General features: G+C 31.9%; 1 protein-coding gene across 2 annotated transcripts in view; it reads left to right on the top strand.

The window, feature by feature from the left end:
- Positions 1-15,126, top strand: part of LOC106463118 (clathrin interactor 1-like) — a 41,324-nt gene extending 26,198 nt beyond the window's left edge. The window contains exons 11-13 of one of the 2 annotated variants that reach the window (XM_013923092.2): positions 1,089-1,200; positions 8,066-8,149; positions 10,346-15,126. In XM_013923092.2, coding sequence (XP_013778546.1) covers positions 1,089-1,200; positions 8,066-8,149; positions 10,346-10,419 — 270 coding nt within the window. In that variant the 3' untranslated portion in view covers positions 10,420-15,126. Of the gene's footprint in view, positions 1-1,088; positions 1,201-1,460; positions 1,635-8,065; positions 8,150-10,345 lie in introns of those variants that run through there. The other variant, XM_022390537.1, reaches the window with a different exon arrangement.
- The last annotated feature ends 257 nt before the right edge of the window (positions 15,127-15,383 follow it).

The raw sequence follows: 15,383 nt of genomic DNA, 5'->3' as shown, positions 1-15,383 counted from the left end.
ATGAATGTTACACCTATCTAACAAAATAACCAGCGCTAACATGTCCATACAGTGCAGAAGAATGTTAAATATACCTAGTAATATGACAAGTACATAATAACTCCACTCATCAAAGAATGTTAGATCCACCTGGTAAAATAACACATGGAGAAGTCCATACAACCGAGATGAATGTTACACCTATCTAACAAAATAACCAGCGCTAACATGTCCATACAGTAAGGAAGAATGTTAAATATACCTAGTAATATGACAAGTACATAATAACTCCACTCATCAAAGAATGTTAGATCCACCTGGTAAAATAACACATGGAGAAGTCCATACAACCGAGATGAATGTTACATCTATCTAACAAAATAACCAGCGCTAACATGTCCATACAGTACAGAAGAATACTCTCTAAGCAAGAGCTTTAGCTAAAAATTACAAAATTCAAAACAATAAACACTACTATGATATTAATTTAGGGATATCCTTAATGTTGTGTGTTTAGTTAATTGCAACAGGAAGTCGGTATAAATTATAACATTGCTAATTCCAGAATTTGCATGTTGACTGTTAGCTACATTTGCTGTACTATTGATAACTTTTGAATTTGTTTTGAATTTTATTGTTATTCAGTTCTGAATCTGGAGATCTGGGATATTTGATTTTGAGAAAATCCTTCAATGGGGTTTTTGTGATTTGTTAGAAATATTCCTTCTTTAGATAAGTGACTGAGATTTAGGAATTATTGTCATACTATTACACTGTGAACTAACATTAAAAGTTTTCATAAACACATAAGAAACTCATAAAAGCAAGTAGTTCAGTAACACTGATCATAGAAATTTACACAAAGTAAGAGATTAAGTGGTGAACTTTCTTAGTGTAGTTTTGAAATGATTGAAATGTGGAATAATGATGTTAATCAATATTTATGTGAATCACAAGGATAATTTTTCACAAGTGTTTGAGAATATTCCACCATATATGGTAGTGAAGGTGAGAACAGTATTTGTCTTGCAAAGAGATTTAGACAAATTCTCTTTAGTTTTAAATTGTTTGAAATGTAGATAACGGTTTGTATCTGCTTAACCATACAGAAAACTACAAATACATGGAGCAACATGGGAAATGTCAACATCAATGTGGAAGACCTCAGCAGGGGCAAATTGGCTTCAAAACCTTCACCACCAAGTCTGAATCAAATGGCAGGTAATAAATCTGAGAAACACATTTAGCAGTAATCAAATGTATTGCAGGTAATACATTTTGTTGTTTGAATCATATTTACCTGATGTAGGTGAAATAACATCATATTTTTGTATTAAAGTACATATAACTAATATGATAATACCTCTTGTTTTTTATAACTATATATGTATCAGTTATAAATTAGCAGGTAATAAATGTTATACTAAAGTCATGCATGCAGAAGTAAACTATCCAGTAGTCACACACCCTCTTTCTTACAGTAAAATTTTCAACACTTAACTATCTGACTGGTAATATGGATGTTCCTACTGGTCTATGTAGAAGGATATAAACCTAGAGCTAACAGCCTCCTCTTCCACCAGTGATAGTATTCTGTGTGATTTGGTCCTGATTTATTATGTACTGTTGCTCTTCTACAGTGCCATTTCCACTTCTTGAGACATTTGTGCAATACATTGAGGTCAGTGTTGTTCCTGTCTAGACATTCTTTCTAAAGTTCATCAGTGGCATGAATGATGTCTTCTAAAGGCTCATTTAAGCAATCTGAAAGCATAGAAGTCTATGGAAGACATTTGTGAATGGTATTGCATGAATTCCCAGTTATATTTGTTTCTTGCATGTGGGTGGATGCTTTGTTTTGATGGAGCTATCCATAACTTATTGCCATTCATTCCACTAAAAGATGATATTTTTGTTCAGTAATATGATGTCAGGACGATAGCCTAATAGTGTGTAGAGTTCAGCTTGGTGTTTTTCTATTCTAACTATAACATGCAACCATTATAAATCCACTGTGCACACATGGAACAGGAAGTTTTCATTGAGCTCTGTTCTTTAGGAAAAGCTTGTGCACAAGGTTCTTGTGTTTGCTTTTGTAGCCCTGAAGAAATGTATTGATGAAGTACTTCATTCAACTCTCACTTATTTTTTTTAATTAATAACATCTTTTATAAGATTGAGCAAAATTTAACACCTGTTTAAAATACTAATGTACCATGCTTATAAAATAATTGTCATATGTGATTATTTGCATAAGGAATTAAACAATATTTAAAGGTTTCTAAATTAAAATGGTTTTAAAAATAGTATTACAGATGGCATATACGTAATTGTTCAGATAAATTTGACAATTTTAAACTAATAAAATTCAATGTTCCAAAACAAACAATAAGTATAATATAACCATATAAAAAAAGCATATGCTAAATGTAAGGTAACAAAATCAATTATGTAAGCTATATCATCCTATCCAGAAGTTGATTTAAAGAGTAGTTTTTATAACCTAAAAATTGAATATGAATTTTTTTCAGATATAGAGACAGAATTTTTGAATTAAAAGGTGATATGAATTTAAATATCCTAGGTGTAATTATAGATATATAAGTTTGACCAATAGCTAATTAGAAACACGCATAAAGGAGTGTGCAAGTTCCAATATGATTACTTACCTCCAGTCACAGTTACAGCTAATCTCAATTTGACTGCCTTCTAGTATGCAAATTGTATCTCCCATTAGCCTTTTGAAACTCCCACCCAATTCCAAAGACAAACCATATGATTCAGCTGCATTTAAGCATGCAAATTAGCATGTGACAATCTTCCACCAATAGGAGTGTGACAAACTCTCCTATCGCAGCTGACTCCCTCTAATCAACTGAACCCAATCTTCACTTCTTGGTGTGGCACAACAGTGTCAAGACGTGCTTGATTTCAAACTTTTTTTTCTCTTTAGTGCATTTTGTAAATATTCAGTTACTAATTTTTAAATTTCAGAGTATTGTTTATAATCCACTATCAAGTTGGATTTCTTTATTTAATTATGAATTTGGTTTCTCACTCACTTATTGGTAGTTATTCAATATTTATGAACTCACAACTTAATATTACGACTGCATTGGCTACTGACGGTTCTGGCATTCAACAGCCCACAACAGTGGCTGCAGGTGCAGCGTTATCAGCAGAGTAAGTGTAGGCCATAGTTAGTCTAAAGGATGGCTTCCTTCTTGTGGACTGAGGGATCTCCTGATCTATAAGCAATTTTGCCATGACCTGAGGTCTTAGATCAAGATGATGCAGACTTGGACAGCCTCCCCCCCTTTCCTTTGCTGTGCAGGCACGGTCTCAACCTGTTGAAGCACTTAGACCTCAGTCACCATTTTTAGATTTGATATCACAGATATGTTGTGTTTTATCTTTGTCACCTGTGTCATTTGATCCTTCTCCTTCCTTATTAACTGCAGCACCTAGTTCTGAGTCCCTCCCCTGATATTGGGGTCCATACTAAACATTTTGCAGATCAATTATGTGCTGGGGTTAGTATGCCATGCCCTCTCATACTGCAAAGGCTCATGCACTTGAATATCATCATTCAACAAACCCTTGGGTCATTCAAGTCTTTTCGGATGGACTCTCTCTCTCCTTTTCCTCACACCTCCCACCTTATCCACTTTACCTCCCCCCCCCCTCAAGATCCCATTTCCTACCAGTGTTTCACAGAAGTGGTTCAAGACTTTCTCATCAAGGGTGCCATCAAACAAGTTTTCACCTGTGCTTCCTGGATTCTGTTCTGGCTTTTTCATTGTCTCCAAGAAGGCCGGGTATTGGTGACCTGGTTTTGATCTTCATCCATCTGTTCCAACACTCTTCTTTCATGCATGGCTTTTTTTCCAGTCCCTTGGGAGGGATTCAGGACTATCCACATATGTAGTGTCCCTGTTGTCTCGCACTGTCCATTCCTCATCCATGTCTATGTATCAATATAATTGAAGAATATTCGGGCTTTGTTCTCTCTTTCCTTGCCTCACCTTCCTCAGGTATCTGATTTTTTACATGGTTGTTTGACACGGGTCTGTCCTTTTCACCATTGTGGGCTATAGGGCAGTCCTATCATATGCTTTTTGTTTGTGCCATGTGTTTTCTTCTCCAGTTATTTCCCTTCCTTCCATATCTCATATTTACTCCCGGTCTAATCCATATCGTCTCCTATGTCCAGTTTGTGCTTTACAGAGTTATATGTCATGCACAGCATCCTTTTGTGGCTCTTTCTCTCATTTGTTTATCTATTGGAATTCTTCCATTTCTCATGATATTTCACCCATCACCGGTTAGATTTGTCAGGTTATCTGTATTGCATATTCCTCCCTTTCACCTGAATCTTGCCAATTTTTCTGTGTATCATCACTCCTAATGTCTGCGGCTGCTCATTTCCATTGTCCTTTGGAGGGGATTATCCAGGCTAACATGTGACCATTTTCCACAATTTTGAGTTGCACAACTTGCACCATCTGGCAGTTTCCTGCTCAGCTGGATATCGTTTTTCCCTGTAGCCATTCTCAACATGTCAGTACAACTCTGGGTGGGTAAGTTATTTGATTACATTTCTCCGTTTCACTTTGTGGCGAGTGGTGCCTGTCCATGTATACTGATATCCAAAATTTGCACCATAAGATCTATAAGGTCTATTACTTTCACTGTTGAGATAAGGTGTTCCACAAGACCATTTGCAAGTTTTCATTGCTCTTTCTCCGACGATGCATTGGGAAGTCCTGAAAAACAGTGCTTTGGAAACAGTGCAACAGGTAAATCAAGTTCCCAAAATTTTTGAAAGCAAACCAACCTCAGTTTATTCAATCCGATGAACAGCAGGGATGGGCAGGATGCCCCTTATGCTTTATTCATGATATTCCATGAGTGGTGGTTCACCATAGTACAGTAACATCATCTGGTCAGCTCCTAGGTGATCTTATGGCTTCATCACAGTCTACAATGTTTTATGTCTCTTTCAATAAAGGTTTATACAACTAACCACACTACTCAATCTTAACCAATACTTGGACCTACAATGCCTTTTCTAATGCTTCTAAGCTGCAAGTGTTTGTTGTAGAATTGTGCACATCAACATGTGTGTACTTTTTATAGAAAGTAATCTAGTAATATGGATTACCTATATTAAAAACTATAATATTTGTACAATTAAGGTAATCTAAAACTGAATATGAAAAGATTGGTGTTTTAATGTATTAAAAGCTCTGTTTAACATTATGCATATCAGATTTTAAAACCTAAGTTAAACTAATACTTCTAACTCTGTTTCAACAATACTTTACTCAAAAATGGTTTAGAACTGGTATTTTTTCATTCTTAATATTTATTTAGTGTAATTTATAAGGAAAAATTATAAAAAAAAATTCAAACATTTCTCCATAAGAATCTTATCTTAAACATCAAACTTATCAATTTTTTTTTTCTGTAGAATTTATTTTCCCATTTCAAAGATTAAGTTTTTATTTGCTATGAAACTACCTTCCCTTTAGAGCACAATTAACCATATCTTGTCTTTCTTGTGATGATAATGATATTTTTTTTTTTTTGTAATGATTATTATTAAAGGCTTCTGTTCCAACCTATTTATGACCTTTTGACATACAATGTGAACAACTACCAAAGAAGAATAGCTTTCAAAATGCTTTTAAATACCATGGAGGGAATAAAGTGGTGTGGGAAGTTATATATGGTTTTGTGGGAAAGTAATAAGACCTAGCTAAAAAAGAACTGTTGAATTTCTGATAGGAATTTTAGAAGAATTAGGACCAAATTGCAGACCTGGGAATTTTTTATGGTTTCTTTAGACATTCCTTTAGTTCATGAAAAAACCTTTTCATGTTAAATCATATTTGTTTGAAAGCTATGGCAATTTTCTTCTATGAAAAGACATCTGATAAGCTTAGTTGGGTTTAGAGAGTGGGATAAATGATGGCAAAAATATGCTGATTACTCAAAAATGAATCAGTTCCTTATTTATTGTGTTCAAACAATGTAGATAAGTAAAAGAACTTGACCCCATTGTGACAGGTCAGGTCATAGGTCACAGAGAAATCTTTGTCAGTTTTTTGCCCTGTTTTGAATGATTTATTTAGCCAGAAGTGACCACTGTAACCATCGAAATAAAAGTATCAAAAAAATGTTAATGAATATTTCAATCAAATTGAAACAGATTGGATATATAAAATGCAACTTTCTGATGAACAATAAGAAAATTCTACAATGAAAGCAAGTATTTTATGTTTTTTTCCAAAATAGTTTCTTGAAGAAATTTTGCAGAATTTCACAACATGAAAATGTATATGGAAATAAATAAAATTACATTTTTTTTTATAGTGAAACTTGAAACTATTTAGTTAAATTTTACCAAGACTCACGCAAATTGGTTTAATATTTCCACTTTGAAAAGGAAATAAATCAAAGGACATCACTGACAGGGAAGAAGTTTGACTTCATTAAAGTTAAACTACTACAGTTTTAACTATATTACATCATGTGATTTAAAAAAATATTGATCAAGGGTTGTATCTTCCAGAAGAAGGAAGGGGAACATTACCCAAAAAACAGTAGGAATATTAATAACTAAGACAACTGAATGTACTGTTTATTATCAATTAAATTTTACTGTCATTTTGCAGATGTTTTAAGTAAAAGCTGCTACAAATGGTACTTGCACTTGAACTCAGGAAGCATTTTATCTTTTCAGTGTGTGAAAGATAAAGGTCTCTACCTAACTAAGCTACATTCTCTCTAGTGTCGGTGGATGTAACTTTTACATTCCCATGCACAAAAATGCATTTCTGCATGAATTTGGAAGTGCAGAAATTTTGGAGCGTGCAACATATAGTGAAATCATTAACAAAACAGTATAATTAAAAAATAATATTCATAATTAACATGTTACATAACTTGCACCAACACTAATTATTATTATTCTCTTACAAGTAGTCAGCATTTAGTCAGCAGGTAATCGAACATGAATATGGAACCTTTGTAGCAGGTTCTAATATATAACTCAGAAGCCAGTGTAGCAGGAAATCTACTACATAATTCAGGAACCAGTGTTGCAGGCAAGTAATCTAATATATATAAAATGCAAGAGCAAATGTAGCAGAAAATCAATATATGACAACATCAATCAAGGAAAACATAATTTAATGTAAAAGAATACTGGTGATGAATTATTTAAAATGAGCAAACCTAGTTATATGTTCTCATGATGATGGCGGGCTTTATTCTTAGTAAGTTTTTCCCAGCTACATTTTTCTCGTATTGATGTATAAAAAATGGTAAATAATAACTCGCCAACCATAAATTGATAAGCAGATATGGAAATGTAGAATGTAAACATGAAGTATGGAAATGTAAACATTAAGTATGGAAATGTAAACATTAAGTATGGAAATGTAAACATTAAGTATGGAAATGTAAACATTAAGTATGGAAATGTAAACATTAAGTATGGAAATGTAAACATTAAGTATGGAAATGTAAAGTGTAAACATGAAGTATGGAAAATTTAAACATGAAGTAATGTTCATGATTAAAAGCCACACAAGACTGCAGTTTCTTGTGTAATTAGTTCCTTAGAGATTTCAAATCAGAGAAATATAAAAAAAAAAGTAGGATTTTAACTCTTTTCCTTTATCCACTATGTATCACTACTCAGGAGGCCTTTGTTCAATATCAGAACGTGTAATCTGGATTGGAGATGGTGGCAGGTAAAAATTTATCCAAAATGACATTTTCTATGGAGTATGAAGCATTTAATATTACAGTGTTATCTGAGAAAGTAGTGAAACCAATAGGCCTAATGTTTGTGATATAAGAAATCTAGTATAGGGTGATTTTCGTTACATATATTAGGCAAATTGGTTTTATTTCTTTGCTTGTGCTTGACATTTCACATTGCAACAAACTAATACAGTTACAAGCTAGTTAGCACTCCAAATATACCTAAATTAACTCTACTCCATTTTTTCCTTTTGTAAGTGAAATATTAGTTCTGCTATGTGTAATTGTGCTATATTTCCTTTTTTTGCAGTTATGAATAATTTAACTTCTGGTGTCCAGCAAATGAGTTTTGGTCCAAATCAAGTTCAGCCAAGACTTGGAAATCCTAGCAATGGTAAATTTTGTCTTCTTCCTTTCATTAGGAAATGAGAGTTAGTGACTTAGTTTTATAGAAATACAAAAGTGCAATAGTTGTATGAATAAGTTTAGTAGTTTTGTTCAAGATAAGTGTTATTGCTGCTATTTTGTAAAATACAACTATGTGCAGCAATGTTTAACATTTATGGAGTTTGTGTTGTAGATGAGAGTAGGTAGTGTAGTGTGTATCAGTAATTTTTTTATATTCTAAGTATAAAATACTAGATATCTGAACCATAAATGTTCAAATACATGTTGAAATAACTGAGATTTTATAGCTAGTTTACTGCCCTTTTCAGTAACGTTATTGACTACCAGGTGGTCCAGTGTACCTTTTGTATAAATCCATGACTATACATAGTCACACAATACATTAATTTTTGGATTTTTTTGTTGTTGTTGCAATTTTTATCCCAAATACAAATATAATCACAGTTTTTCTTGCATTTGGTTGTGGTAATTTTTGTACCCAATAAAGGTTTTGAAATACTTTAAAGTGGGCCAAATCAACTTGGAAATGGAGGTTTTTGGCTCTAGTTTGCTTGTTTTAAGTTGGACCCCGAATACGATCCTAGACTTTACCAATTTAATTTGGAAACAAGGATTCAGTGATTTATATTTGCTAAACTGAAGTTGAACTATTATTATTATTCTATCCTTTACAATCCTTCATATTCATATCTCTCTACTAATTTGTGTAAGGTTATCTGATGTTTGCTTTTTCACGGAAGTTCTTGTGGAATTCACAGTGTTTTTTAAATTGATTTCTGGTCCATTCTGATGTTATCAGTGTCTTGATTTTGTACGAAACTTTGTTCTTTATTTTTTGCACTCACTCACTGTTCATCTTGATATCCATTTTCTACCTTCTTCATGAACCAAACTTGAACACCAATCTTAGATTTAGTTAGTTTTATTAGCCATTTGGTTGTTGTTTCTATTTTCTTTTTACATTAAGCTATTAACTCATTCTTATGTTTGTTTTCTGTATGTTAATCGGATCATAGTAGCCTCTTAGATAATATGGTGTTCAGTTCTTGAGGTATTCTCTAGTTACCAATATGTAGCTTACATCCCAGTTAACTGGTTTTATTACAGGTAGTTAATTTTGTTTTTACAAATCTATATAAAAAAAAAGTACTAAGGCAACTTAGATGCATTTCTTATTGCTAACTATAATAATCAGTTAATGTTGTTTTACAATGACAAGACAAAAAGGAAGAAACTGTGAAATCTATAATCATGTCAATAGTTGATATGAACACCACATGTTTTTGAAATATGTTTCTAAATTATTTATGTGCCAAATTACTTGTGGGTCTATGACTTTATTGGTTACAGGATTCCTCAGACACAAAAATTTCAGCAAAAAATGGGATTTCCTCTATGTATGTTACATATAAAATGAATAATATCATCCACAGCTTTTTGGAATGTTCGTTACAGTGAATGTTGAAAGAAAAACAAAACAAAAATTACTCAGTATGATGAATTATGTGGACCTCAAATATTAAACACCATAAAAACAAGTTGGTAAAGTGAGGGTTAAAGAAAATTAAGAGGATTTGATTACTGACTATGACTTTTGAAAGTAAACAATAATGGTTTATGACAAAATTCAGTGTGTTTTAATACCACACAAAAACAGTTGTGGGTAAGGAATATCATATGATAGACAATCAGGCACAAACTACAATGTAAAAAATGAAGTAATTTTGCAATTTTTAGCTTAATTAAATTAATTTTCATCAAAATATCAGAAATCTTAAATAATACCAATGATTTCAAAACATTTAAGATATTATAAAACATTTATATTCATATTTATTAACGTGTGTTTAAACCAGAAATATTAAGTCAGTTGTACACTTGTTTGAATGTTATCACTTTACAATTCCTTGTTACATTCAACCTGAGGCTTCAGTCAATTCAACTCCTATGTCATTGACTTTTGGTTTGAATAACTTAATTTTTTAGCTTCTGTTTATGGTTTGTTTTGCTTCTTAGAAAATGTAAAACTTATTTATTATTTTTGGTACAACAGAAAATTTGTGAAAATGCTTTTATTTATAATCTCAACACTTCTGGCTTGTTATGTCTTAGTTTTATTAAGTGTAATCGAAACTGTTAGATTGAGAAAATTAAAAATAGTGTATTGTTTAACTTCTTTCAGGATCTCTTCTGATAGGTGGTATGCCTCATCACCAGCCAGGGATTTCCAGTTCTCAGGGACCTCTGGGAATGTGATAATAATTCATTATATATCATTAATGTGCTTACAATTAAAATAATAGAATGTCCACCACCTGTAAAAATACAAACAAGATGGGTGAAACTTTCAATGTGAATCTGAAAAACAGGTTCAAAGCAATATTACAGCATTAGTATGTTATTAATATTCATCTAAAATTCTATTCAATGAAGAACAAGAAAACTAAACTTTTCATTGTGAGCTCTATGCATTACAGTAACATGAAATTATTTTTCTAGTTATGTTTACTAAAATAACCTGTGTAAAATTGAACTGTAATCCCTTTGTATACCTACTGAGCTTCATGCAACATAGTAATGTGATTTATTTTTTTTAAGTTTATGGAGGCAAGATTACGTTTAAAGGTTATTAGTTATATATATATGCTGTTTCAGTAACATACTTGCATATTATTAAACTGTATTTTATATCACATTTTTATTCTTTCACTTGTGACACGTTGTTCTCGTCTCTGTAACTTGCCACATTTTTCTTGTCTTTGCAACATAGTTTATAATATTCAATCCCTCGTTCTATAGTGCATGAAAATAATTCCAAGTATTTCATTCTATATTTACTAAACTAACAAGGAAATATTTTGTCTTTAAAATAGCATGTCTCTTACTTTGTCCTCTAATTCTGTATTTGGTGCTATAATTATTGCATATGGTGTAAAGATTTTTTTCATACTGCGTGCCTGATGCATTCTGGAATAACGTCAGTTTTACATTTTCCTGTAGTTCCTGTTATAAGGCGGGGTGTTATAACCTTCTTGCTGTCAACAGTGGCCTGAACTATTGGGTCTTTTTTTGCAATGTGTTTACTCTTGTGTATAATGCATATTGTGAAGGTTTTTCTACTTCACTGCCCACTATATTAAGTTTTTGACATTCTGATACATTTATAACAATTTTTTTTCTACCATATACGTGCAGGTTTAGCAGATAGCATATTGTACATCGTTCGCTTTGACACTTACTTACCAATGGTCTAAAGTTTATGACTTTGTTTATTATACTGGAAAAAAAAATATCAGATTAAAATTAGTTGTTTCATCATATTGAAATCTGTTTGTGTGTAAATATATATATGTGTGTCAGTAGTATTCCATGTGTATAAAGGTAGGAAAGTGATGATGATAAAATATTAAGAGCAAATTTTGTGTGTTATGTTAGTTTACAATGAGACGTTATTTTTGTAATATGATGATATATATTTGGGTGTTTGGGTACTTAAATACTAAGCTTAAAGCACTGTTGATATACAATATTTCAGTCACAAAGTTATCAGATTTCATATTCATATGAGATATGTCAGTACTTGTTCCAGTATATGTGGTATTATGTTTGAAATGTTTTCAGATGGCATTCATTTTGAAGATGTAACTGTGTGAAGTATAATCATGAATGTATGTGGTATTTTAATACTAGGGGAGATCATTTCATCTGTGTTTATTGAGATATTAGTTTCTGAGAAGTGTACTTGGGCAGAACAATACAGGATTTCATCTTGCGTTGAAACAAAAATGTAATATGGATATTGAGTGAGAAATGACAGTAATCTGATTGTATACTTATGCATGTAACAATCATGTTTTTTAGATATATATATATATAAAAGATGTTAAGCTTGAGATTACAACAAGAATCTTGTTGCCTCTTAAGGACAGAGCTTTGAAGTTGTGGCCTTTAAACTGTATGATGGTCACTTTTCTTTTTTGGAAAGATCTAACACTTTTAAGCTTTTATACCTGTTATACAAATCACCATTTACTTTTTGAATGAAAGAGGAGCATAATGTATGTAGGATTTGTAATTTATCATTATATCCCAAAGATTAATATTTGTTTCCACAATTCATAAACAATTTGTGAGAACATAAATACAAAAAGTCATATTCAGTGGTCACAGTGGGTGCCAAATATTATGAAATTTGAATAATATTTTAAGTCTTAATTAGGCTATCCATAGTTTGTTTTATCACTGGTGGTCAGAAACTTATAGAACAGCTCTTGTGCTTTAGAGAATGTTAACTGACAAGGAACTATATACATTAAGCTCTGTTCTCTGAAGAATGATGATCAGAAACATAGTCTACGACAGTTATTGTGATTTATAAGATGTTAGTTGATGAGTTATTGTGTACATTAAGTTTTATTCTCTGAAGACTGGTGGTTGTTTTAGGGTAAGTCCAGTGCTGTCCAGATTGTATGATACTCTAAATTCAAGTTTGTACTTAGGAAACTGATAATGAGGCTGCTTGAAGACTGGGTGTTAGAAAGTTGCTGTAGATTAGGCTCAGCACTCTTAAGCTGATAAGGGTTGTAGATTATGCCCTACTTACCATACTTTTTTGGCATGTTTCCTATGTAACCGAGATATCACCTTGATTATATACATCTGTGCCTTTTAGTATTTAATGTGACTGGTAACAGTAAATTGCAGATTATGTACATCATGTGTTGAGGTCAAAATATCCACAGACGTTCAAGGTTAACAAACACATTTTAATATGTTACAGAAAATGTTTCAGACAACATTCAAGAATGAAGATTTATCATTTCCTCTAATAAAGACTGAATGTGACCTCTCCTTTACTTCTACAATCATCACTCCAGCAAATTTTAACAGATCCATTCTGTAGGCTGTATTGTGGTGTTTTCTTTTATCAAAACTGAATATTTTTCATTATCTTTTATATATATTAACCAAGTTTTTGTTTTATAACTGTACTTTAACTAAGGTTTAATATCATATCCTGTATTTTTTGTGGGTTTGAGATCAATACGATACACAAGTTACTTGATGATTTAACCACTCTCGTTAGGTACTTAAACATAGTTAAACAGGTATGTTCAAAACTATTTTGCCCTTAAATTTATAAGAGAAAACTGGAAAAGTTTTCCTTGTTAAAAGTAAATATGTAGCATTGGCTGTCTTATCTAGGACTGGACAGTTTAAGAATAAAGAACAGTCTTGCATAAAGTTATTGCTCATTCTTTGTTTTGATATTTCTACCTATAAATTCTGCAATGTTGACTCGAGCAGTGGATTAAAAACTGCATATATCAATAACAATGAATTGCTATAAAAAAAGGTGTTTATTCATATCTAACATTTTTGTTTACACATTTATGACAATGTTAATGGCAGAAAGGTATTTTTCTTAACAATATTTGTATCAAAATGGAACATTCATCTACCTCAGTAACCAATAAATGTATATTCAGACCTACTGCTTTGAATTACTTTGTAGTTTCTTCTGGTTATGGATTCAAAAAATTTTCTGTTTAGAACACAGATTTATTTTATGTTAAAAATTTTAAAAATTCATTACAACAAGTGAATAGTATTTTCGATCATTTTTAGCTTCATATCATGTTTTTCAGTGGGCGAAAATGTTTGCATGCCAAGACTAACATTTTTGTAACTTACATATTTTTATTTCCACATTTCCCACTGTGTTAGATTTCCGTGCAATTTCACCTTCCTTTTTCTCGGAGCCGTATACCTCACATTAAATTGTTTGGTACTGAATTGAAGTACACGAGTGCTAAGCCTGGATTCTTTAAAGTTTTCCTACCTTAATCCCACTTTCTAAGCAATTATGTCTTTAAGTTTTTGCTGACATTTAGCGGTATTTGTTTGCTCACATTTCAGTATACTTCCTTTGTAATTTTGGATATAATTTTTTGTTGTTGTTGTTAAAACATGTTTTAAACTGGTGGTATTGAGTAAGTTGCTTTTCAAACCCTCAAAATCAAAATGAATTACAGGAATCGAGAATGTGTATATATGATCTACTTTAATTTTGTTATTTAAAGCAAACATTGTAATAAAACTAATTATCGTCCTACTCTGTCATTTCTTGGCTAAATTTTCAAATTTTATTTCAATGCTATTGGTTTTAGAATTCATCAGTTAAATGTTGTTGGATTATGTTTCTAATTTGCCCTAGCCAATATAAACACTTATCAAGACAAAAACAGGATATGAACCAATTATATAAGTACTTAACGTGACTTGCCAGTCTGGTTAACCTGGGTATTTGAAGGCTTATAATTCCAAATCAGAAAGCTTTCAACAAATCTTAAAAATTATAATCTGTCGGTGATGGCAAAAAAAAAATAGTAGTAAAAAGTTGTATATTTTTGTGTTTAAAATTCTTGTGTTCGAAATGTGCATATTTATAACTTGGAGTACAACTGTGATTCACATTTATTTAGCTAAGTTACGGTGTTTATTTTCATAACCATAGCTATTGATTTAAGAACTATGTACCTATGTTTTGGTTATTCTTTCTTTTTTTTTGGCATTGTTTGGATTCTTTGCTTAAACACTGTCACAACAGAAAATTAGATTGTGAATACATAAACAGTTTTAAAGCTTTGTTATGGGAATCATTTTCTGAACAGAATACTGTAAGATATGACAAGTGCAAATAGTTGATGATGAAAAATTTATAGGATGAGTTTAATAATGTGAAATTGTTGATGATGTTATTCTTACATAAGAGAATGTTACAGTTGATATTGTTCAAGTTTTAATCCTACTTTTAAATTTTCAGTTGTTGTTTTTTTCAGGTCTGTAAGAGTACTGCAGTTAACATTCAAATAATAATAATCTGACTGTAGGATTAATTTTGAAACACTTGCTATAGTATGGTGATTTATTTGAAATAAACTATTTACTCAAGAAAACTGAGCTTGCCTTCTACTGTTATTTATTTTAAAAAGAAACCTGGTGCCATTCTTTTCAGTTTTGGCCCGGCATGGCCAGGTGGATAAGGCGCTCGACTCACAATCTTAGGGTCGCGGGTTCGAATCCGCATCCCACCAAACATGCTCGCCCTTTCAGCCGTGGGGGCGTTAATAAGTGACGGTCAATCCCACTATTCGTTGGTAAAAGAGTAGCCCAAGAGTTGGCGGTGGGTGGTGATGACTAGCTGCCTTCCCTCTAGT

Source organism: Limulus polyphemus, unplaced genomic scaffold (assembly GCF_000517525.1).
Source record: "Limulus polyphemus unplaced genomic scaffold, Limulus_polyphemus-2.1.2 Scaffold1328, whole genome shotgun sequence".
NCBI classification, from domain to species: domain Eukaryota; kingdom Metazoa; phylum Arthropoda; class Merostomata; order Xiphosura; family Limulidae; genus Limulus; species Limulus polyphemus.
Note: the sequence above shows the minus strand (reverse complement) of the source record. Positions and strands in the feature narration are given on the sequence as shown.